At 40.8% G+C, this 25,882-nt stretch overlaps 2 protein-coding genes across 3 annotated transcripts; one reads left to right on the top strand and one right to left on the bottom strand.

Moving 5' to 3' along the window:
- Positions 1–370: 370 nt before the first annotated feature.
- LOC122417498 (aspartate, glycine, lysine and serine-rich protein-like) lies at positions 371–11,007 on the bottom strand. 2 transcript variants are annotated; one of them, XM_043431022.1, is made up of 3 exons: positions 10,877–11,007; positions 2,630–2,697; positions 371–2,170 (listed from the first exon to the last, which is right to left on the bottom strand). In XM_043431022.1, exons 1-3 carry the CDS (start codon positions 10,910–10,912, stop codon positions 766–768), a joined length of 1,509 nt encoding a protein of 502 aa, XP_043286957.1. In that variant the 5' UTR covers positions 10,913–11,007; the 3' UTR covers positions 371–765. The 2 variants fall into 2 exon arrangements, with proteins under 2 accessions (XP_043286957.1, XP_043286958.1); XM_043431023.1 differs by lacking the exon at positions 10,877–11,007 and adding an exon at positions 5,025–5,158.
- On the top strand, positions 9,035–25,580 carry LOC122417501 (retinoid-inducible serine carboxypeptidase-like). The gene is made up of 9 exons (XM_043431027.1): positions 9,035–9,090; positions 19,833–19,970; positions 21,014–21,252; positions 21,850–22,080; positions 22,203–22,313; positions 22,422–22,809; positions 23,117–23,194; positions 23,279–23,433; positions 24,090–25,580. The coding sequence occupies exons 2-9, from the start codon at positions 19,898–19,900 to the stop codon at positions 24,162–24,164; spliced, it is 1,350 nt and encodes a 449-aa protein (XP_043286962.1). The 5' UTR covers positions 9,035–9,090; positions 19,833–19,897; the 3' UTR covers positions 24,165–25,580.
- Positions 25,581–25,882: the final 302 nt, after the last annotated feature.

The raw sequence follows: 25,882 nt of genomic DNA on the forward strand, positions 1-25,882 counted from the left end.
GCACGTGACCTCCCACGACCCACAACGACGACCCGAGATCCTCTCGAGTGTACACGTGCACGAGAACATTGCGACTCTAATCCTCCGACACAGGATTCTCTTATCAGTCGAAAGTATCAAGTCGTTTCTTTGAAAAAAAAACTATAAAATTCTCAAAAGTTACAATAAAAAGAACAGTTTTTTTCTTTCGAAGCGATAAATCGGCGCTAATTATTCGACAATTCGAAATTCATGAGAAGTGAATAAAGCCTTAATGGTTACTTGAAAATGTGTAACAAAAAGAAAACTCTCGTGTTCCGTGAATGCAACAGCGACCAGGAGATAGTTGGGTAAGGTAACGACGATTCACATTTATTTAACAAATTTGTTTAAAAAAGTATTTATATAAAAAAAATAAACAAGGATGATAAACGAGTACAAAAATATGTTTAACTGCAAATAACGAGGTCATTGGCAAATACGTCTTTCACTATATTTCTACACATGCTATGTATTTACACGGTTGTCTCGAATTTATCGAGTAGCTGACACAAGAGTAGCCATTTCTACGATTCATAGGTCAGCCATTATCACGCTCATTGTAATCGATGTATTTGCTAGACATTCTTAAGTGTTGAATAAAGTTCCAACGGTGAAATGGAGTGACATTCGATCGATTGAATCATTTCCATCGTCGATGTGGCGATAAAACGTAAAAATGGTGAAGAATCACGATCTACCGAGCTTCATCCTGCACAGATCGTAATTCGACGTTGGAAGCGTAATCTATTTATAACCATGATGTTCCTCCGGTGGTGCGGGAACCCAAACTTTCTCCCACACGGGTTTCCACACTTTCTTCCACTGGGGCACCTGCACATCCTTCCACACGGGCACCCATTTGCTCTTCCACTCGTCTCTCCACACCTGTTCCTTCTTCGTCACCCAGACCTGTTCCTTCTTGGGTACCCAAACTTGTACAGATTTTTCGTGCCATTCCAACTTCTTATCTTTCACCCAAGCTTGTTTTTTAACAGTTTTCCAAATTTGTTTCCACTCGGTTTTCCACTCGAGCTTCTTCTGAGTCGACCACGCCTGTTTCTTCTCGGTACGCCAAACTTTCTTCCACTGGGGCTTCCAAATGAGCTTTTTCTCGGGTTGGTGAGGAGGCTCGTAGTTGTAACCACCGCTCTCTTCGTCCCAGCCTCCTCCACCGCCACCACCGTGACCACCACCGGCTCCGGAAGGCCCTTGCCATCCACCACCACCTCCCGAAGGTCCTTGCCAATCGCCACCCCCTCCTCCAGAAGGTCCTTGCCATCCACCTCCACCTCCCGAAGGACCGGGCCAACCTCCACCTCCGCCGCCACCAGCTTGCCATCCACTTTGAGCTGGTGGTCCATACGTGTCCCCGCCAACGGTGATCCACTCCGGGACCCATATTTTCTTCCAATCCGGTACTTGGACCTCCTTCCATATTGGCACTTGCACCTCTCTCCACACAGGCTTATTGATCTTTTTCCATTCCGGTACTTGAGCTTCCTTCCAAATGGGTATCTGAACTTCTTTCCACACAGGCTTCTGGACCTTCCTCCATTCGGCGACTTTGGTCTCTTTCCAAATGGGCACCTTGACTTCCTTCCAAGCAGGTACTTTGACTTTCTTCCATTCCTGTTTCCACTTCAGCTTCGATTCGGTTTTCCATATTTGCTTCCATTCCTCTTTCCACGTGAGCTTTTTCTTCCATTCACCCTGGGGTTGGTGATCGGCGGGTGGACCGTAAGAGTCAGAGGGTGGCCCATAAGAATCGGAAGGTGGGGCTCCGTAAGAATCGGACGGTGGTGCCCCGTACGAGTCGGAAGGTGGCGCTCCGTACGAGCTCGAGGGTGCACTGTACGACGATGAGAATGAACCTCCGTGCGAGTCACCGGACGTGAATCCGGATGGAGCCGGAGCTCCGTAAGAGTCGGCAGGAGGGCCATAATTGTTACTCGGCACTGGCAAGTGCGCGTCAGGAACTCCGTATGAAGTTGCTGGTGGCCCATATGAGGGCGCTGGTGGTCCATAAGAGGGCGCTGGTGCACCGTAAGAGAGCGAAGGTGCGCCATAAGTGGCAGCTGGTGCACCATAAGATTGCGATGGGGCGCCGTGGGAAGGTGCTGGTGGTGAGTCATACTGGGGCAGAGGGGCGCTGTAAAAAGAATAATAAATTTATTGTCCAGCAATTGTTCAGAGCTTATCCAAATATGCATTAATCGTAACGACTTTGAATCAATAATAATGTTGTCATAGACTCGACTTCAGACAGCAAAAGCATTCAAAGCAATTCAACGGCTGTATTCAAAGCTGCAAGTGTACCAATTTTTGTTTTTTAATGCACTAACACGAATCCAATGATTAGGAATTGCTTGAAATTATTGAATACGAGTCTCTGGGTAAATTGAACATTCAACACGAAAGTTCGTGATGAGTCGTTGAAGCTCCTAAATCAAGAGCTGCACCATTGTTCAAGTTCGTGATATTCACGATAAGATAAATGTCCAGCGTTAAATCAAGCCTCTCATCGTATCCAGGAAGATTTCAGCATTGTGATACGCGAATCGCATCAAGGCCACGAGCTATAAATCATTATGTCACGTGGAAAACTCACTCTCGCTTCTCGACGGTTTTGACCGGGACTCCTAGACTCGAAGCGACCAGGAGGCACTCGAGTACTACCTGTGAAAGTTAAAAAATGCATTATGTATCAAAGGCCTTCATTCATGATCGTTCATTCATTCGCCACTGATCGTTTGTCGTTCCTTTGTGATCCTATCTTAACGTCCAAATCAAACATTACGCACGTACTGCATTTGCAAAACATTTAAATGACTTGAGTAACACGTTATGCGTGGTTTAGCCAGGATAGCGCGTTTTTTCTTTTTTTCTACGTATCGCGGATGATCTCGAGTCATTGCACTTCGTGCTGAATAAAGAGCAATGAAACGAAGGAAGTAGCCAGTGCTAATTACACTGGGATGAGAAAAGATGAATAGAAAAAAAGAAAAATAGATTTTTTCTTCTTTCGAAGGAGAAGATTTTTGTGTTTGATTGCACAGGGAAGACCGCGGTACCGGAACGAAAGTTTTACGGTAACGAGGGAATGTAAAATGACTCCGGGAACGAGGTCGAGCACCCGTATACCTCTTCTTTGATCGCCTCTCTCAGCTGTCTCCCATCCTAGCCTCATCTCGTCCTCGCGAAACCGCGCGTTACCTACACACACGCTGCGTTAGTTCCGAGTCGTATCGTCCTGACCCACCCCCCTCCTCCCGCTCATTCCCCACCCACTTGCTTCCTCATCCTCCTGCTCATATGGCTCCAAGCCTTGTCCCGTGTCTCTTGCCAACCCAATGCGGGATCAACCGAGAGCCTGTAAAACCCGCGTGAAAGTAAAATCTTTCATTCAATTTCTTTTTAGTCTCGTTTCTCTTTTGACGTCTGTGTGCAGGATCAACCGACACTTCAGAGATATATATCTCTTTTTTGCCTGTTGAACATCGCCCCTCGGTTCCCATGCTCCTTCCTCAACTCTCTCGCGAACCAGCCAAAGGCGAATATTTTCTCTCGTTTATGCCCAATGGCTCTGTACACCGGAAACAAATTCTTCTCTCGAATAAAAATCAAACATTTTCGGAGCCTTCATTTTCCAATTTGATATACATTAAAAAACAATTGTAAACCTCCGTGCTACACCAAGTTCATTAGACTTCATAATTGTCTGTAATTAATCACGGTATTCTATTGTTCCTTGCAAGATTAAATAAATGTTCTGGAAAATAGTCGTATTTAAAACGCCATGAAATGGTGAACCCCCAATTTGTGGTAACCGAAATGAGTTCATGAAAGTAACTTAATTCATAATGCAAAGTAATGAAAAGAGCGATTATCATTAGTAGTGCCATTGTACCTCTGCTAGATAATAGCTTCGAAAACTTGACTCGGTTTTATAATGAATTGCAGTAAACCGCAAAAGTTTTTCTGCTAATAGAATGAGTAGTTGGATTCTTTGGAAGAGTCTTTAGCTAAGAAACCCTTATATAAAACAGGAGATTCCACTGATCCATGAAATGCGATTACGACCAATTCAACGTTTGTGCACCCGTAAATTTATTAATCGATAACAACGTAATCCAATATTATTCGGAGCAGTATAATCGATTCGTACGAAAAAAATTCCCACGAATTTGACTCCAATATTCATAGATTTCAAATGGATGCAAAAATATTATTTCCAACAATATTTTAATCATCACCGCGCTGATAAGATGAGACTCGGAACTCATATTTGTTTAGCCAATCAAAGTTTATTGAAATGTGATGATCATGCCCGATAAAATCTCCGAGAAGTCGGAGTCACACGTGTGCGTGACGTACCCGAGAGAAAAGAAAGAAAATGGCGGAAAAATGCATGCCAACGCCAAGACAAAAAGAGCACTCGCAAAGGCACTTTCATGTCACACGTGCAGGTACAGAAACAGAATCACGTGTTCACATACACGTCCACATAAGTACATGGGCGAACGTATAACTCGGAGAAGGATGCTGCGAGTTCCGTAGAGATAAATATCCCATACGAGTAACCGATCGTATCCGGGGACATATACATAACTTGCCAGTGAATGACATTCTCTTACGGGTCATTGATTGACAGTTTCCTATGGCGCACTTAAAAATGAGCGACTATATAAATGCCCCTCGGTAAAAAGTGATTCTGGATCGATCGAGTTTCTACACGATTTTTCTCCGGGCAACAAAAAATCGCGGATGATCGATCTCGTTAGGTTTGCTCGACGTTTGCAGCGGGATCACCGAAGAATTTCCAACACTCGAAACACGTTAATTATCGCGACCGGAGAGGGGGCTCAGAGCAATGAAAACGTCGATAAAAAGTCGCCAAACGCATTCGCACTCTCGATATCCAGCGTCATGTTCGAATTGGCCGTTTAATCGCAACTATACGAAACGATGATCGCGGTTATAGAATAATGAGGATCTTCACTAACCAGGCAATACCGCATCGTGGCGAATTGAGCGGTACACCAAAAACCGTTGACTTTTTTAAAAAAACAATCAACCGTAAGAACGTATAATACAACGAATGAGAAAGAAAAAAACGTCGCGTTTTGAGAAAGTCCGTTAAAGCTCTTCTGACGAATGTTCAAGTTGGGACAGTGCCTTTTATAGGTAGTGAAGTGTTTGGGGTTCCCCCTCGATTTGTAGCCGTGAGTTACGCCTAGCAGTCTCCGTGCCTGGCTCAGAACTCTTCGGCAACATCATAGATGAGGAGAACACCACCATTTTTCTTTTTCGTTCTCCAGGTGGGGAAGACACCGAGAGCGCGACGCTCCGCTCTGGACTTCCTCACGAGCATCGCGTTTTAATAGCCTATACTAAATACGTGTGCGAGCATAGACATAGTTGTACACAAAATAAAAAGTTCCCGCCTCTCTTTCAGCGACGACTCTCCCGCGAAGCGACATTGTCCCGCTATTCTAAGACCGTTTTTACTCCATGCTTTGCCACCCGATGAAAAAGTGGAGGAGGAACCAGTGCGCGGATCTTCCGGGGAATCACGAGAGGAAGGGATTCGCCCGAATCTATCGCAGTTTCCGCGTCATCCCCCGCTGCGAAAACTTACCTGACTTTCCACCGGACGATTAACCGTTTAATCGCAGTATCGATTACGATCTAATACGGCGACTTGTATTTATCTTTCATTATGAAATAGCAGAGATGCGTGAACGATGACGACGCGGTTATTTGGGATCACGAACATCTTAACAACGGCATGATAACTCATCGTCTCAAAGCTACGGCTTTTTCAGTCATTGATGATTTTGTGTGACGTTTACACATCGATCTAACGTTGGTTGCAACATGCATCAACGTTTTTTAATGGAAATTTGTTCATTCCAGTGTTTTCATGTCCAGAGAAAAAATAAATACTGCCAAGTGAAGAACGGAATTTCATTGCATGGATCGAGGTACTCGCTTTCGTTTCCATTTTCAAGCTTTATGAGATTAAAAGAAAAAATATCGTACGAGCACTCGGTGAGCTTCTCCCATTTTTGCCGAGTGAAATTTCAATTTTCACATTCCCATCGTTGTGCGACCGCCGTACACACTATTAGTTAGCTACGAATTAAGGTCATTTTTTGCGTCTCCTACGCGAGTCCTGATTCACTTTCGTACCAACTGTCTCGCGTACAGCAAAAGTCAATTCAACTGCGTATTTGTGGCCGACGTGTATAGAGAAATGGGCACGCGTATATCGATCGGTATATAAATCGTTTAAGATTTACTCGCATCATCGAGGAGAAATAACGTACGTACCAAGAGTCCATTGCCCGAGGGAGTACAAAGTTCCTGCTCCCAGGCGGAAAGTGAACGGTGTGAAATGTAACATGCAAATCGATTTTTTGTTTTGTCTTTCGTAATCAGTAATTTCTATCTTTTTTATACTATGCATGCGAGCAATGCCTTCGACCGCGAACACTCGAACTTTCATTGACATTTGTCGGAAATGATGTAGCGTATCTCGAGATTCTGCTTCCTCGACAATCAACGGCGCTGACTGTGCTCGCGTACAGAGAGGATCAAACCATGAATTGTACTTCTTAAGTTCTTTCCTTTAATTTTCATCTGTGTACGTTATGCGGCACGTTCTTGAGAATTTTCATTCACGTTTGACCTTCGCGATGAGGTCTGCAGGTCGATGGAAAGTAATTATTTGAGGGAAACGAAGCAATCGGACATTATTTGTAATTATTGATCTCTTTCGATTGAGGCTTTTGGTACGAAACTAGAGATTCCATTTTTTTCTGAAGAATTGAAATTTTTTTGTAGATTACGCACTTTATAAGAATTTATCGCGTCTTTGAACTCTTTACATTTGCTGTTTCGCATCGACTGTCTCTGTATCTTCGCTCTTGAGACCTTTTCATAGATATTTAAACATAAAAATATGCTGCGTTCAATTTCGAATATTTATTTTCAGTTCTACACGGTCCGACTTCTTTGAAAAGACAATTTGCACTTTCTCTTAAATAGCACAATGAATCGAAATGGAATTCCACTTAGCTCGTGAAAAACGACAAAAATAAGTGCGTAAGTACTCACGAGCCATTTTGAACGATCGATCGTTTTGGAGAAAGTACAAATCACATTTTACAAATAGCCTTTGACCCGCAAAGTATATAAGCGGAGCAGATCCAGCACTTATTGCCACTCTGCATTAGGCTTCGCTAATAATCTCATTCGCAATTATCTTCTAATAAGGAGGAAACTTTGTTAACATTTTGAGAAAAAAAAGAAATCGCTTACACAAAAATTGCATGTAAAGCAGGAAAACATCGAGAGAATCTGTGTGGGACTTGAATATTCCTCGAGTCAGCGTCGAATTCGTAATATGAATTTTTTTTTATTTTTTCGAAAACGATCTACGATGAATCGTTCATCGTCTTTTCACAATACCAGCACTTTCTTCGTGACAAAAGAGGCATGGACGCCAAAGACTATCTTCACTTTCCGTTGGACGCCCACGAGGAAACTCGAAATCTACCGAATGCACCATAAATACGCTGTTTAGTGGGACGAGACGTATATGAGCATTGACAGAATTCGCTTTTCCGCACGAACGATAATCTACGCTGGAATGCATGACCAAATACAAAACATTAATTAGATAAGTAGAAAGGTGTTCTTGTAGAAGATTTTCAAGAAGTAATATCATTCCCAGATTGCGCAATGGAGTTTCCAAAAACTTGGGAGACCTCAAGCCGCCACATTTGCATATTTGTGAAACCGCGTCTTTGCTCGTTCGATGAAATTCTCCTGATTATCTCATACATAGGAAGTTTTTTTTTCACATTTGCATTATTTCCGTGCGCAATTAGCGAAGAAATTCGTAAGACTTCTTCGTGATGCGATGACGACGGAAATTCTTTTAAAAAGTACCTTTGCACGAACTCTAAACTTTCTTCTAGCATGAGTGATAAAAAATGCATTGAAAACTCGTGAATCTCATGTCGCGGAACGTCTTCACATCCAAAAGGCGTTGCGGAAAGATTCGTCTCTCCGCTCTCCTCGGTTGGGATAATGCAATTTTTATTCGCTTTCACCGTCAACCTGTGTCCAGTGTCCAGATATTTGTATGTATAATTGTACGCCTGTGGCAAACTTCTTTCCACTTCTCATTTTTATATCGTGCTCTGAGACGTGTACAGCGAGATTTATCATGCACTCAGTGCATTCGCGTTGAAGCGAATAGAAAAATTTTCGAATTTTAATTGCGGGGGTTCGTTTCCTCGTTCAAACTGGGCTTTATTAACGTACGACAATCACTGTCGGGAAGAAAGAACTCCCTGTGAGAAAGGAGTAATAAGCACTGCGGAACTACGATGGATCGTCCTTGATACAAATGTTGGAGCTTTGAACAAAGAGGAAACGAAATTCTAATCCCTCCGAGGCTCAATTTCCGCAGTAACAAAAAACGATATTTCTTTCCTGACTCAGTTCGACTCATGAATGATGATAATGTGGCTGAATCGTCAATAAAGTAATTGCAACTTGGATTACAATCGACAATAGCGTTAGAAAAAATCACGACTTATATACGTGGAAAAAACTAGTTTAGCTTCTGATCAATGAATTTTATAAGAAATCGAAAACCTTTGAGCTTGAGCAAGTAGATTCTGAGTCAAATGAGAACCAATTTTCATATTGACTCATTCATAAAAATAAACGAGTTTCGTGGCCTTTCGTGCAACTGAAAAATCTGCCTTGCGTTTCGCTGTTACATTCCAAAGCGTTTTATCAAATATCACCCGAAACACGTCTGTCGAATACATCATTTTGTAAATATGCATGGATCGAAAATTCGTTGATAAGGTCAGAGGAGTTGGTCAGCGGGGCAAGTTGACTATAATAAACAATAACATCGAAACTACAGAAAGTAAACATACGCCCGGTTGATATAATTGCTCATCGCAACCTCTTTCTCATTCATGTGTCTCAACGCGTTGGAGCGACGCGTCGTTTAGAAACAGTGAAGAATTTTCAGTAACCCAGGTACAAAACCAAATTTTTACGTTAATCTTATTTATCTCTTGCTGCCTTGAACTTTTTTTACAATTATTACAATAATCCTTTGCATGAAAGTTCATATACTGGACTTTCATTGGTGCATTAGTGTTTTTTTTTCTCAATTATCACTATATAATTTGCTGGTGGAACGTTTTTTTGCTAACACAACAGTGTGGGGTAAGTAAGCCAATAGTGGTATGGGTTTGGTTGACGTACGTGCTTGCTCTAAATTAGCCCACTCAAGGTGTGTCAGTAAAACCATAATATTCTATGTGTGTAGAAACTGTGATTCCGATTGTGATGACGAGGCGATGAGAATAAAATATTCCATTTTCTCACATTTATGGATAAAAATTATCTTCACATTGACTTATGTCAACATTTTGTTTGCGTGGGGTCGATAAACGGTTCGTCAAAAAAGCGATTAAATTTTTTTTTACGTTTATTTCATTTTACGTTTACGTTTAAAAATTCAAATTTTTATCTGGGATGAAGAAAGGTTGCTTCTACTCGAAACAACCATTTGGTTTTTGAAATCGTCTTTAGTTCCTTGTTTACAAGCAATAGTTCGAAAAGTTGGCCAGCCAACCCCGGCCTCCCCTTTTCTGTCAAGGGTTTCATTCCCTAAATGTTTTTTTGCTTATTGCTTTATCAAAAACATATCGAATGACTTCACAATGCTGATTGCTTCTGATCTGAAAAATCACCGGGCACGAAAAAACGTTTCGAATTTCGAAATCTTCGTGGTAAATTTTGGAAAAACTTCGACACCGTTCTACGTAACCGGGATCGAGTCGCTCGAAGTTTTTTATTGATCCAAAAGTTTTCGAAAATCTAAAAGTTTTCGTGATCGAATGATCGTTTAATTGTCCAATCGATCCTGACATTTTATTCCGTTCTATAAAACTTGATTTATTCTGGCCATTAGACTTTACTATAAAAAACCATTTTATTAGATTTTCCATAAATTGGAAAAATAAAAATAACCGCGTAGACTATGTAAAAACGATGATCGATTAAACTCAATATTGTCAATTCGAATCTGATGAACGAATTCACCGAGTTCGCTTATGGCAGCCGATTAATCAATCGAATTTGAAATTCGATTGATCTTTTTATATCCGCCACGTTGATCGCTACATAAAAAGACCGACGACTCTGTATTGTGCGGAGTACCGTTTAGGACCGTGAACTTGGATCGTGGAAAGGGAGAGTTGCCCACGGATCCGAGTACCCCGGAGAAAGTGCTCACATATCAGTCCCGAGTAATCCAGCCTAATGGTATTATCGTTCCGGCGAGTCGCAACGATTGTTACACGCGCTACTGGCCATATTTTTCGATACCGATCTACCTACTCATATTGCCAAGACGCAACGACATGAGAACATACGTATCAGACGAAGATAAAGAGAAAGATTTGATCCAACAAAATTGAATTCCTCGAGACTGGAGCATAGTTTTAATTCTTACAAATTGATATCCATAGTGGCTGCAACTCGATTGGTTTCAATGAAAAAACAAAAATTCGACATCCAACCTCCAAAGTCCAGCAAGGACAGACGTTCACGTTGTTTTTTTCCTCAACGTTTTTTCCCTTTTTGTTAGAATTTTATCAGAGCGATATTTGGCGCTTATCGCTGGAAGGTTTGCAAAAATATTTAACAAACAGCAACGCAGATCTATAGTTGTGCAGAAGGAGCAATTATACGCCAGTTAAAGCTACATCCTAGTGGCAATTAGGATGCACACGTGGGATTGAGAGATACTTACAAGACGGCGTTTTGCCAGTTTAGAAATCGTCGTCATACTCGTCGTTTCGACGAGTTCTCTTCTCTGTATCGTCGGACGTGGCTCGAGTTTAACATCGCGTAAACGTCAACGACCTGCATGCATCTGTGACGTTTTTTCTCCAGGCTTCTTGTCGCAACGACTGGATTTTTGATCTCACTTTCTGCAAATAATTTTTCACGTTTCTCTCTTGATGAAGATATTCAGCGGAGTGTACATCGATTTCTTCTGAAAATGTGAACTTTTATTTCTCTCACATTACGATAGAATAAGAGAACATAATGCTCTCGACAATGCAAACAGTCGCGAAGCAACTTCACTCTGCTAAGCTGGTGAAGAGCCTCTTCAACTTTCACGATCATTCAATTTCTCTCCTTCTTTCACACAATCCTAATCGCAAACGCTCGAGGGCTTTTTAATGAACTTCCTGCTGCTTCATCGCCTCTCCCACCTCTCCGCGCACGAATAACATCAACTTTTCCTCACTCACCGGCTCTCCGTTCGTTTAATAATAAACTTTTTATATCCAATAATGGTCATGAGACAAGCTCGATGTACACTTGAGCTTCACCAACGAGATTCGCGCGAGGTGTTCGTGATGCGGGTACTCGCCAAACGGCGCGCGTCGATAGTGCTCTTACATAAAAGTGAGTGCAGGCTCCAAATGTATCCACATCAGTATTCATGTATTTATCTCCCCTATAAATAATGCATGTATCTATCGCATAGAAAGCATGAGAGAGGTCAGTGTTTCAGTTCGTCGTACGAGCGTCATCCCGTACGCGTCTTTCTCATTCAAGGAAGCGTAGTGAAGAGAAGCGATACACTGTGATGTCCCACACAGCGCGGTTCGAAGTGGCCAATCACGACCGAGTTTGCAACGCTCATTGCTACGGCCTTTAGAAACCTGTTCCGATAAAATACAATCTGAAGTTTTCTCTTCCGCATCCACATGATCGATGCTGGATCCACATTTTTCGTAATGTAGCTTGCACTTCGTCGATTTGCAGCTGTGATTGAAAGCGGTGAAAATCGAAAGCTAACGATCTACCGACGTGCTTCGACAAGGATCGTTCGGTTTTGCTGATCTTCGTCCAACGAAGTTGCGGAAGCCTTTTTTCTAAATTAGTTACGACTAAATTTTCATTCCTGCGACGTGAGGCTCCGCACCGGCCCAAGTACGTTCTGAAAAAGGCTGGAGTCACCCATTTGTTGAAGGGAAGTCGTCGAGCGCGCATCGCCTGATCGGCCAATTCCAACGCGAGCAACCACCTTGGGATTTGCACCGCAAGCTATCGCACACAGGGCACGGATCAAGGACGTTCCTGGTAGGAAGCGAGGGCGCGCCACGTCCGGTAACCAACAAATGGAATAAAGAAAAATGAGAAGGAAAATCAATGTCTGTGTGCCTTTCGTAGCGGGTGGTCCCGGCGAGTGAAAAACAGTGGATTGTTCATGGAATTTCAATTGATTATAGCGAATTATCTTTTTATCGGACATTTAGTCATCGCATCTCAAAAAACAACGTTCAAACAGAAAAGTGCGAATTAAAAGTTCGTTAACAATTTAAATTCAAGAGGTACACATTAGTAACGAATCCACGGAGCCTGATCTGTGATTAGAGAATAAACTTTTTTCATATTTTCCCGATTAGATGCCATTAGTCACGGCCTTTTCGTCATTCGGACTTTCATGTACCCGGAAACGTAAAAACAAGAGAAAAAGACAGAGAGAGAGAGAGAGAGAGAGTAAGAGATTGTACTAACGTAACAAAAGTTGAAACAACGAACAATCAGCAAAGGCTTGTGTGACGTGACTTTGCACTTTCGATCGTGGCAAGGATGCCTTACGGCCCGCCTCATTCATGGGAAAATTAGATACACCACTCACGCTCGTATTAGATTACCGGCCGTGAGAGTAACGACGAAGAAAATCGAAAGTATATCTGGAACAAGAGAGTGAAAAAGCACGTTTCAAAAACGTTAAAAGAAGTTCGCATCAAGATGAGAGAACGAAAACGGCCTGCCTCCGTTTCCGGTTATCATTTTCCGAGTCGTTCTGTTACTATTGGGCTGCTACGACGGATTCCTGATCAACGAACAAATTAACTGCCATCGTTCAGTAAGGTCGGGGTTCTAACTGCCTTCTTCCATCGAGCAAATTTAAACTAAGAAATAAGCTGCCATAGCCCATCGAAAAAGTATGAGTACACATTTCTCTTTTATACTCCAAGCGTTACATTCTTTGAAAAGGAAGCTCATACGATGTATTTAAGGTATTAGGTGCTAGATTCGTTCTTAAATTTTCCTGATTTTACCAAAAATTCATGTTTCCCAACTAAAAAAGTGAAATGTCAAAATGGATTCGTAAACTATAAAGTATTTTGAGATAAAATTATGAAGAGAATAATTCTCCTTCAACGTGGAATAGACCTCGGTCCGAGAGGGTTACTCAAAAGAATATTTCACAGTTGATATGATAAAAATGTGAAATATCGTTATGTATAGAAAGCACCGATTACCGAATGCATTCCTCTGTCGAAACGAGCATGTAGGAAGAAAGTACGAGTCAATGCACAAATATATAGCTAACTAAACAGACTCCCGGATAGTTCGTCCTTGTTATAAATTCCTGACTCGCTGCTGTCCGCTCCTCTGGATGCAATGATAATTACGAGGTCGCAACCGTATCGTCCACGTTTTGGAACAAGGAGAGAAAGAGCCAGAAGCAAAACGAGGGAAAACGGCGCACCTTCGTTGAAAGCTTCGTGGCTTACGTGACGAGAAGCACAAGCTACATCGCGGCGACCGAATAGCCAACGAGTCAGTTTACCAACTCGCGTTAAACATCTAATGGACCCATTGTTGGCCAACCTGCAAAAATTCTCATCGAACAATAAAATAAAAGAAAAAAAGTATTTTCCGGGCGAACCGGTAACAAAGCATTTGAAAGTTTCCTTCGAACACATAAAATTGCTACCAGGCTTTTGTTACTCGCACTCACAATGAGCAGAGAAGTCGATAAAAATCATCGCAAATAACCCTACCAGATGTCGTAACGTCGTAACAAAATAACGAACGTTTGCTACTTACGAAACTCCTTGAAACTCTCCATTCGTTGCAATAGAATTTGAACGAGAGTACAGAAATACTGAAAAATGAAATGGGGAGTCGTCGCTCAATCCGCTCAGTTCAATCTCCAATTTTCAATTTAAAATAACAACGAAATAGAAATTTACAGGCTTGTACGAATGTACACCGGCACTGGCTCGTAAGAGAGCAAAGAAAAATTCTCCAAAGTTATACGTGAAAAGGCGAAATGTGATGCCTGAAGAAACGTGTCAACCGTTACATCCGCATTGACGTCATGCATTTATGCGGTTTAAGTGACGCAGAATCAAGAGATGTTTGAAAACTACGAAACTTTGTTTTTTTCGTTCGAGGCGTTTTCGCCACCGCAGAATCGAAGAAATAAATCATTTCTCCGAGACGCCCAAGCAATAATTGCGAAAGTCCTAAACGCTCGACGCGTCGCTACAAAGGATAGCGCGTGTACCACCGTCGTCGCGGCGTAATCCATTGCTGAGAATTTATGGGGGTAAGACAATCGTGAACTTCATACGAATGGAGCATTTTACGACTCTGTATTACGTCCCCGTGGCTAGTTGCCTCCGTATGTTCTCCCGTTCACGAATAATAAATTGATTTAAGCCTGTTTGTCTTGTTCGAAAGTGCGAATAAAACATCGTTTTGTCTCGTAACGATGGTTACGTTACGGAGGAAATATTTGCAACGATTGGATGCTCGAGAGCGTTCAACAGAATCGTACCAACTCAGAGCGAAGTTACTCGGCTATTTTCTCGGTCAAAAAGTCTGCTCACATTTCAATTAACCGCCGACTTCGAGCTGTCCTCGGTGTTGCATGCACTTCTAATCGATCCGGTTACGCGCTGATGCAACGGCTAATGGTCATTCGCATCAAGAGAATAAATAGAGCGAAAAGTGCGAGGAAAGGCATTCGCGGTTTGACGATGACATTGAAAATTCTCCGTGCTTTTAGTTACACATTATTTCGAAAAATCTCTCTCCAAGTAATTGTAAGATAATTTGAAAAAAATGACGTTTATGACATCGCGTGTGTATTCTTCACAGTTGGCGGATCAATTTCAGACGCCGAACGAACAACAATTATTCGGATTTTCAGGCAAACACTCGACTGACCTGCTCAACGTTTTTGCCTTCAGCCACCAAAGCTAATGCATAATTCTAGCATCATTGATGCTCAGAACCTGCTTGTATATCATCAGAAGTTTCTCGTGGAAAAAAAGTATCTATTACCAATGGGAATTTATTAAACAGTCACTTCGAGTGACTCGCCATTACAAAATCCCAATGCAACGTAACGTTTCGGATTATAATATGAAACTCGATGAACCTGAGCTCAGAGAAGAAGACGGAGAACGGTCGTCCGCGGGCGAGAGATCGACACGATATTTTGTATCGATTGAGGAATTTCTTAGGTCGTAAAACATTCTTTCTAATTTTTAATTCCAGGACACAAGACCCGCCTTGACCGTGATACGAAAAAAATTCTATTCGTTCCAAATGGATCCGGGTTTTTGAGGACAATATCTGCATCGATTAGAGGTTTATCATTTTTTAAAATTGTTTATAAATAAATGACAATCCAAAGATAGAAAAACTTGCGCTAAAAGTGATGAAATCTACATAATTCCTATAAAATTTGGCTTGTTCAACTTTGATCTTCGCCACATGGTGCCAAAGCTAATTATCAAAGAATATTTGACATTTATACGACATCGAATCGATCCGTGCGTCTGTTGCATTTCAAAATGAAATTGGTGAAATGCTGTGAGTGTTACTTGATTAAGGTCGTTGGAGGTCAGATGGGGGAATAAAGAAATGTTGAAAATGTGCGGTATTTTTGATGAGTTATTCTTCGTATTCTTTTCATTTATTTTCAAATTTGACTCGAATTCGGGTCAAATTTGAAAGAAACTGCTCAGCGTTCTGACTGAAAAAACTGCTGTGTTTGTACGAAACTGCGGGACTCGAGAAAACTTGTCGAAACGCTTCGAACCCGGAAACGAATTTAGCGTTTTGGCAAAGTTCCACAGTGCGCGGGGCTGACCTAGTCGGAAACTCTTCAAAACGAAAGCAATTGAATAACTGATGATTGGGTAGTTGGGAAAATAAAAGTGCGAATGAAACGTTGCAAATGATTTGGAGAGTCGGGACTTTTGTGGAACAGCAATTATACAAAAACACCGAATTCTTATTCGAATGTGAAATTTTGACATTTTCTTTACAATCGACCACTTTCGCTTGAGTTGCTGTGTACTTTCTCAAAAATGCAGGTACCTGGCAGCGAAATTAATGGTAGTAAAAAACGCGAAGAAAAGAAATTCCTTTACCGAAAAATGATAAAAAAAACAATAAATCCTGCGTCTTTTACCCAGCTCTGAGATCTCAAAGCAATCATTTGACAGTCAGTTCTTCATTTTGACAGTCCCATTTCTTCCTTCTCACAGCTCACTCATCGTGATTGAATGGATGACCAATGGCCGGAGTCCCGATTAAAATTTCGCGAGGTGAAAGTTCACAAGGTAGTTGAAGATAATGTTGAAATTTCTTTTTTAATTGGAATCCAATGAGCGTTATTAATCGCTGCGATCGAGTGGAAAAGAGAGTAAATTCGTCCTCGTGAAAGACTGTACAGTGAATTCGAATTGAAGTTGAAGGATTTCTTTTATTGTGCGGTTGACGGGAGTGCCGAAATCATCGAGTCCTATAATCTACGAGAAACGCTCGAGGCTCGAATCCACAATGCTTCTATGAGGCATAATTAAACATCATTGAACATACTCGTCGAAATAATACGCTGTTCCTCAGAGGAAAGGTGCTCGTGCACGAGGAAGAAAAAATCCCTTTCACTTTGGCTTTTGACGCTTATAATGTCTCAAAGTCGAGGAGCCGAATTGAAATTTACACACAAAACAAACATCGCGTTAAATTCTCACTTAAGAGAACAATGCGTGTACGGAAAAAGAGAGGAACAAAAATTCTCTCCGGTCATCCTCCTAACAACGGAGCCCCCAGCTGTACGTTCTTTTGGCTTTTTGCTGAAAAAATATCCGACTCGAACGCACGGAGAGAGTCACACGGAATAGTGGATAACTCGTGTACTCGACAAACAAAGAGAGAAATGGGAACCCAACGGATCGTTTTTCGTGAGTCACAGATAAAAAAGAAGGAAAAAAATATTAGAAACGAAAGAAAAAAATGGAGAGAAGTAATGTTGAGGAAAATAATTCCATTGTGAGCAAAATTAAGTTGTTCTTGGGCCCGGAACATTCGTATTTCTCCAGAATTTTGTGGTGGTCTTTCATTCATCGTTTTCTTAATTACTTTCGACGTGCGTCGAAACGTCGAATCGATGTATCTTACGTTGCCGCGCGCGCGCACAAAACGATCGAATAATCTTGACCGTTTCTTTGGGGACCGGCTGCCACGTGGACGGGCCCGGGGCCACTTACTCGACTTTCTACGCCACGGAGCCCCGATGCCGATGAAAGAAGGAGTTTCAATCGAACGGGAGAACAAAAAATTCGGTTAAATATTATGGAAATTTTAGATCATAAAACAAACGCACAGTGACAGCGGTGCTGATTGCTCGGAAGCGCGAGTTCAACGACTGACGCGAATAAATGAAATCAGGAGAGTTTAGAAATTAAAAGGAATTCACGGGATTGCGACATGTGACGAAAATTTCGCTACAGATTTGCATTTTCGAAACAGCGAAATACGGACCATTGGCCAAAAATGTTGTGTATCGACAGCGACAGACCTCCTTTCACGCGCTTTCCAGTGTCCAAATGAAATTCCATCGTAACAGCGGCAAACTTGATATTCGAGATGTGAAATTTCGGAATATTTGACGACGCCTCTGTCTGAGGTGAACACAGAAACGGAGGAAATTTTCTTTCCTTCCATTCCCAACGAGGATGATTTCGCGTGTAATTCACAAAACCTCCCACGCCACCAAGCACGAGAAATCTTATCAAACAACCAATTTCTTTCAATCAATTCACTCGAAAGCTCATTTGTCTACTTGATTTCAGATACATAAATTTTATGCAGAAAAAAATAGGCTCGTTTCCTATTTCGATTGGTGTAAAACCGTCGGTATTTCCTGGCTCGACAATGACTTTGAAGAAATTTTTTATTTTTCTCTTTTTCGCAGAGTTTCTTGCCATACCCACGTTTACAAATCTGATTTGATCCACGAGCTGATAGAATGTGGAAGTTTTATTGGAGTGGCACTCCATACGAAGGGTACAGGACAAAAATAGATCGATAATGTGCGAGCATTTGATTTGAGCGACAAAATAACAGCCGTCCTCTTTACGACTCTACTCAAAAATAACGTTGCTCCAAACAGCCCTACTCTTAAATTTGCAAAATCAATACAATGCAACACGTCTCCTCTTTTGTCATTAATAATCTGTGTTATCCGCTTAGACACGTTAAAGAATAGAAACGTCATTGATGCACAAAATAAAAATCTATAGAGTGGAAATGTCATCGAGCAGGTTTATAAGACACGAGTTATGTTGCAGCAAGTCGATAATTCTACTCTCAATAAATGTATTCAACAACAGTTCTTCTCTAAATACATGCTTAATTTAGATCATGCCCGTCGATGCCCGTAGGATCGTAATTTATGGGTGTCTAAATTGGCTCGATTTTGACTTCCTAATTAAAGATATCATCGCTCTAAATTAATGTCAAAGTTATTAATTCGAAATTTTAAATAAATTTGTTCAACTTATCTTTTGGCGAATGAAATTACGAGCCATTTATTAATCGGGGATCCATCACTGACTGAACCCGAAATTTCATTCGTCCCTGGCGAAAATACAATAGTTTTTCATACAATAGTTTAGAAATGGATCAAGAAAAAAGTGTTAATAAAAAGACAGAAGGCTGTGACAGGAATGGGCTAAACCAAGAAGTAACAAATAATAGGTACGCATTACCAATTTCGTTCAATCTTTCACGTAATCTTTGTTACTATATTAAGACAATCGTCTCGAATTTTTTCCCAAACCTTCATTATATACTCAATTGTTACTGTGTACTTTTTCATAAACTTCGTAAGAAACGTTCATTCGTTATATGGAAAGATAAAAGATTTTTTACGCATAGTCTCTTCAAACCTGTGTATTTTTATTCATATTTAAACACGTTTATCTAAATAACCAATGAGACGAACCCTTAAAAAATTGATATGCGTGTCAGTCGACTCTGAGTAAATTTCAAGACTTTCTTAAGAAAATCGTTTCGTGCATAAACTACCTTAAAGAGCAGTGTATGAGCTCGGAAGATTTGATTGAATCGAAATTTTGGTGGGGATTGTGCAGCTGCATGAATGGCTAGGTCTTAACAGCGAAGTTCAATGTTCTTATTCCAACGACTGGAATTTGAAAACACGCGCCTTCGAACAGTAACTCTAATTACAGGCTGGGGGCTCTCTAATCTTGGAATTTGATGTGTGAACCGCGGTGAGCCAAAGGCAATGAAAATAAAAAATAGGTAAAAAAATCGACAGAAAAGAATTCTGTTTTTTTTTCTTTAACCGGTTTCTCTGGCCTCCCTTACAAATCGGAGAAACTGGTCGAATCAGTAGAAATTAATGTTTTGCTATACGCGGTAATCGCAGTAAGAAATTTGGCTACCTTAAAGACTCCTTAAAAACTACCTGAAAGAAAAAGAAAAAAGAAAACGCGATACGATTCAAGCTCGGAATTGTATCGATAAAAATTATTATTGAGAGCGCTAAGATGTTAAACTTCTTATTATCTAATCAGTGAAGACAGACACAGTTTTCTCTTTTCAAGCGTCGAACTTTTTTTCAGTCTTTGAAGAGTCAGAGAACTCTTGACCATAGTTCGAGTGCGATCGGTCAACGTTATTTTCTGCGATGCATTTTCACGGAGGTGTCGTAGCAATCCTGTCCATCCAATTGATCATCTTCGCTGGAGTTATTGACCATGGTGAGAAAAAAAAATAAAAGATTGGCAAACGAAATAAATTACTCATAATTCAAAAGAGTTTTTTGAGGGAACGTAATAAATTACAATAAAATGATTAAATGGCGACTATGTAACTCGACATTTTTATATTCGAACGCTGAAATTTTCGAAGTGATATTCAATAAGAAGAATTGGAAAGTGGGACAAGCTAGTTTTTTTCTCAATTTTTGAAATTCTACAAAAATAAAAACGTCACTTGGTAACGAAGCAGTAGAAATTTCTGAAATTATCTTCTTCATCTCTGCAGTCAATGATTGTCAGCAATAAATATCAGTTATCTAGATAACCTGACGCTGCACGTGTAAAGCGTTGAATTTTTAAATCGTCATCAGGCATAATTGAATTATGCATTGGTGAGATTAAATTTACAACTTGTTCTCACTGTTATACAGTATTATTGCGAGACTAAATAAAACGAACTATCATCAGACGCGACAGCTCCTTTCGATCTTATGCAACTGACCAAATTTTTGTAATTACATATTCTGATTAGCAATGCTGATCAGCTATTGCCAAATTTTTGTATGTTCCAATCGTCTTTCGAGCAGAAGTATTTATCAATGTTGAAAAATTAGTCAAATTATTCAAGCTGCCATCAATAAAAAAAAAAAAAACAAACAAACAAACAAAAAAAAACAAAAAAAAAGCAAAAACTTGCAATTTCTCAATATTTTTTTCCATTTTCTTTTTGTTACCAAAAGTTTTTTTAATGTTCCGAATTTCTTGCGTAGAAAGCCATCCCAGCAGTGAATCGAAACTGTATTTTCATTCATATATTCAAAATGCTGATTATTACCAAAGCTTGGAAAAACTGAATATGAATTTTCTCGCGAGTGTAAAGTGACAGCGATGAGAAGCATTGCAGGGAGCACGCGAGAAAAATATCGATTTGCATAATTGGTTACGACGATAAGCGTTTCTCTAAACGCTTCTTCCGCTCGATTCGTTCCACCAAATAATCGAACTGATTTAATTCAAAGCACCTTACAATTTGTGAGTTTCAGCCGAAGGAAGAAAAGGTTTCAATGGAAGCGAGCAGGAATGGGGCTTCGTGACCGTTCGACCCAAAGCTCAAATGTTTTGGTGGCTCTATTACACGACCTCTGACGAGGTGACAGATGTACACGACAAACCGCTACTGATATGGCTTCAAGGTGGGCCCGGTGCTTCGTCAACCGGTTACGGAAACTTTGAAGAATTTGGACCACTCGACTTGCAACTGAATCCTAGAAACCACACATGGGTAATGATACACAGAACTGTAATCATTGTTCAAATCGAACAAGTATCCGAACCTTGTCAACTCCGGAAAATCCGCGTTCTTGGCACGTTACCAACGAATCACTAATCTCAGTATTCCAAGATAATAGAAGAACGGATCGTACAAATCGAGTAGCTTTCGACCTATCGTTGGCATATCGTGAGATAAGCGATGATTATGGTACGTCAGATAAAAACTCGGATGCTATCGTTCGGAGTGTTCATGACGAAACCTTTGGAGCTTCGAGCTACTTTTCCCAAACGCTTTAAATTCCAAAAATCTACCGATAGCCTTAAATGACGAAAACGTAGACTAATAACACGACGCAGTAGCCGAAACGATAAATTCTGGAGTTTGGAAAGAAAAATAATTCAAATAATAAATTGACCGAGCGAAGAGAGACAAAAATGTTGTCGTTCATCGAGCAAATTTTTTTGAAATGGTAAATTTTTGAGTTTATTCACCAGCGGAACAATCGAATCGACCACATTTCCACCCACCCCAATGAGATTTCGTTCGACAAACAACATACTTTAGTTTCGGTACACTCGTGTGTTGATTAATCGTCCCTTTGATCAGGTCAAGGATTACAATGTGCTGTTCATCGACAACCCGGTCGGTTCTGGATTCAGCTACGCTGAGACTCCAACCGCTTTCGCGAAGACCAATGCTCAGATCGCCAGCGATCTCGTCGAATGCATTAGAGGATTTTACAACGAACTGCCAAAATGGTTACCCGTGCCAGTCTACATAACGGCTGAGTCCTACGGTGGAAAAATGACTGTTGAATTTGCACTCGAATGGGACAAAGTATGAACGGTTTGAACGGTGTATTTTATCATGAGTTCTTCAGTGTTAATTCGGTGCTCGCGTTGCGATTTTTCAATTAAAGTATATCTTCGGTCCCCTTAATTGATGCTTCTTTCGTATAGGCACAAAAGGCTGGAACAATCAAGAGCAACTTGCAGGGAGTTCTGCTCATCGATTCGTGGATCTCGCCGATCGATTCTGTACTTTCATGGGGAACTTTCTTGCTCAATACTGTAAGGAAACGATTTTCTCGATATTCGACGTTTTCCAAGTAGAAACGTGGTTGTAAGATGATTAAGCGCGATGGAAAGTCAACGAATCGTGCGTCTTAACCTTTCCAGGGCATGGTCGATGCTCAAGGTTACGAGAAAATCGAAGCGTCCGCACAACTGACAAAAGAGGCGGTGGAAAATGAACAGTGGACTGCAGCGACGAGGCTGTGGTCGGGAACGGAAGGAGTCATCATGAGAGTGACAGGAAACATCGACTTTTATAACATTTTGTACAAAATGAGTTGGTCTACTTTTAAATCATCGTCGCAGCCATTCAAACCGATTTTGCCGTCTGGAGCATCGAGAGAAGTTGACACCGACGCGCTCTTGGACGCATTGATGAACAACGAGGTTAAAAGCGCTCTGGGCATCGCGAAAGACGTTGTTTGGGGATCGCAAAGCAACAGTGTTTTCAGCTATCTCGGTGCTGATTTCATGAAGCCTGCTACCGATAAAGGTAGGTTTTATGAGAAAATGTAAATCGAATAGAAAACATCGAAATTGTTAACTTTAATGGAGCGATAATAAAGTTCAATTTTCCCAAATAGTGGTTCAAATATATTGAATGGAATTGACATTTTTCATTATATTTTGCCAAATTTTCGAATGGCAAAGTTCAAGTTTTTCAGTTGAATGGAGTGCAAGAAAATTTTCCTTTTTCTCAGCATTTTACCTTTGACAAAAATTGCTCCGAGTTTCTTCTGACAAATTCATTTTCGTTATGCTCAAAATTCCTTCTTCTTCTTCTTCTTGGATTTATTCAGTCGAACAATTACTGAACGAGACCGACATCCACGTGTTCGTAATCACCGGCCAAATGGACTTGATAGTTGCAACGCCAGGTAAATTCGTCGTGGATTCGACGCTTTCGCGGATTCATTTTTCGACTTTTTTTCATCGTTTCATTCAAACTTTTTATGCACCAGGTACCATCGCGTGGGTCGAAAGACTCAAGTGGAAAAACTCAACCGAATGGCACAAAGCGCCAAGAAATCCATTTGCTGTGGACGGCATCATCGAGGGTTACCTCAAAGAGTACGGAAACTTGAAAATGTATTGGGTCAACAGATCCGGACACATGGTCAGTAGAGTCATTAATTCCTCTTCGTTCTCGTTGCCCCCTTGCTCAATCTCACATAACAATTCATTTGTGATGCTGAGAGATTTGCCAAAAGGCACGTTTTTCAACTCGAAATACAAATATCTGAGGAGCAGTGTTCACTGCATTCTGATCGTCATTTGACATGCGGAATCGTAAAAAAAAATCTCAAATAATAAAAGCAGAGACCGCGTGTCCAAAGAATCAATTTTTAACTGAATTTTTGTTAAGGAGGTTGAAGCGTATCTTATGTTAAAACTATTTTCCAACTTTGTACATCAAAATTTTTTAAACAGAAAAAGCTTAAGACAATATTAAACTTCTGGCGGGATATGCCGATGATTCACCGTCGTGAAATTGAGATATTTATTGTTGAAGTTTGCAATTTTTTGAAAGCTTCCATAATAAGAGCCCATGTTTAACCTTGTCATTTTCAACAATGAATATCTCGATTACTATAGGCGGTGAAACCTCTCCAAATTTTTCACACATAATTAAGCGCTATTCAAGAAGATTCACGTTAATTTTCAATTCATTAATTTGGAATAATAAAATCTAATGTATTTTTCGTACGATGTCCTATATATATCGCTTCAACTTCCTTAAGAGCGTTATTCGAAAGTGTTTTTTTTTCACAGGTCCCAAAGGACAACCCCGCAGCGACAGCAGCAATGCTCAAACATCTAACTGCCAATGGGAAGCGTATCGAATGAAACGAAACGTCGGTAGCTTGGACGTTGACACTTGGAAGAAAATGGAGTTCGAGAGATACCATGGAAACGAGTGGAAAAATGCTTAGTTTTTAAACAGAATAATTTTAGTTTCGTCTATTTACAACTCCCGAGTTACGGTAGAATAATATCGAGGCAATTCTTAATTGCCCATGAAGAAACTGCAGCATCGTTTATGAGCGTATAAACGAATTGGTGGCTAACGCCAAAGAAAACATTGGCGGTTGGAAAAAAAGGGAAAAGCAAACGCATATTGCGAACAGTTTGGATAGCGATATAAGAGAACGGAAAATCCTGTGTTTGGATTTTTATCGTGCGAATTTCAGCGGTGAAGCACGAATCGGAGCTTTTGCCAATCGCGGGGACAAACGAGTTTCGCGTATTCGAAAATAGATTTTTTTTGGTCCCCATTCAATGCAACGACACGAAAGAAAAACAAAATAATAAAAAGAGAGCAAAAGCGAATATTCGGTTCGATATTGATTACTAAATATTTTTCAAGAGACTCGAAAATTTGCGAAAACTGAACCAAGTAATTGGCCTAATTACCGAAACTTTAAATCAATGTCAATGCTATCTTGACTCAAACTTTTTTTAAACGATTGACCACGAGAAAAGGACGAGCAATATTCACGATGTGATCAAATAAACTGAATTATTTACAACTAAACAAACGAACAGTTGAATCCACGTAAGCCAAAAAATTCCACATCAACGGAACGGAATTCCATCTAAATGAACTTGCTCCCTCATTGATGGAAATTCTGTCAATCGATTATTCGCCGGAAAATCAAGCCCAATTCCCATGGCATGGTTGAATAGACAAAACCATTGCGACGATTCGCGAATCCCCTCATTTTAGTCGGTTTCACAATACGGTCGAAGAAACACTACTAAATCATTAGCAATTCAACAAAGTTGAAATAGTCGAAGCCCCTAATCGTTCGCGTCCATCGAAATGGGTTTGCTTCCACAAACGATTTTTCTTGCAGTGAGTAGCTTGTTTTCGACTGTTTAACTTTGGTGGCCAACGAATATAATGCTTACGACTAAGCTACGCAGATCGTTTTGGTATAATTACCGCGAGTCTGTTTACACGGTTGGTCTCGCGGTTATACTGCCGGTGAGCCAGGAAGAACTAGAGAGCGTGGGTGTCAGGACAGCATGTGTGTAAACAGCAATAAAACACCGAAGCTATAGCGCACAGCCTACGATACGGTGGCTTCCAGGGGATTTCGGAATTACGAACTACTGACTCCTGCGTAACGAGAGGAGCTTGCACACTCCGTCGTGCAACTCGCCCGCGGAGGCGGAGCTTCAAATGTCGAACGGTATATTTAACCCTGAGAAATATTGTAAATTACTGTGAAAAATAATAAAACTCGGTTAAAGCATAAACTCTGGAACAAAAAGAGGCAAACCGGCGACACCCACTGACCTGCTGGGTGGAGTTCTGCTTTTCTTAGGAAAGCTCCACTCTCGAGGAACGGCTATGCACGCGAGAAATCTTCGTACATCAATGTCAGGATTGAAATTTTATCGTAACAACACCACTGCTGTCTCAGCGATTTTATATAAATACTGGCTGTTTTTTTGGTGCTTACGGTCGATTGGACTTGACTCGGTACGAGGGTGAAACTAAATCAGTTTTTCCAAGCCGAAATCTTTCGAGAGTTCCCTCGAGTTTTTCGTACCTCCGT

The sequence above is a fragment of the Venturia canescens genome, chromosome 10 (assembly GCF_019457755.1).
Source record: "Venturia canescens isolate UGA chromosome 10, ASM1945775v1, whole genome shotgun sequence".
Taxonomy (NCBI): domain Eukaryota; kingdom Metazoa; phylum Arthropoda; class Insecta; order Hymenoptera; family Ichneumonidae; genus Venturia; species Venturia canescens.

Coding starts and splice junctions, on each gene's coding strand:
- LOC122417498 (XM_043431022.1), bottom strand. CDS start 10,912: ATGACGACGATTTCTAAACTGGCAAAACGCCGTCTT. Junction 2,698..10,876: donor AACTGGCAAAACGCCGTCTT/GTAAGTATCTCT, acceptor TAACTTTCACAG/GTAGTACTCGAGTGCCTCCT. Junction 2,171..2,629: donor AAAACCGTCGAGAAGCGAGA/GTGAGTTTTCCA, acceptor TTCTTTTTACAG/CGCCCCTCTGCCCCAGTATG.
- LOC122417501 (XM_043431027.1), top strand. CDS start 19,898: ATGCATTTTCACGGAGGTGTCGTAGCAATCCTGTCCATCCAATTGATC. Junction 19,971..21,013: donor CGCTGGAGTTATTGACCATG/GTGAGAAAAAAA, acceptor TGTGAGTTTCAG/CCGAAGGAAGAAAAGGTTTC. Junction 22,810..23,116: donor GAAGCCTGCTACCGATAAAG/GTAGGTTTTATG, acceptor GGATTTATTCAG/TCGAACAATTACTGAACGAG.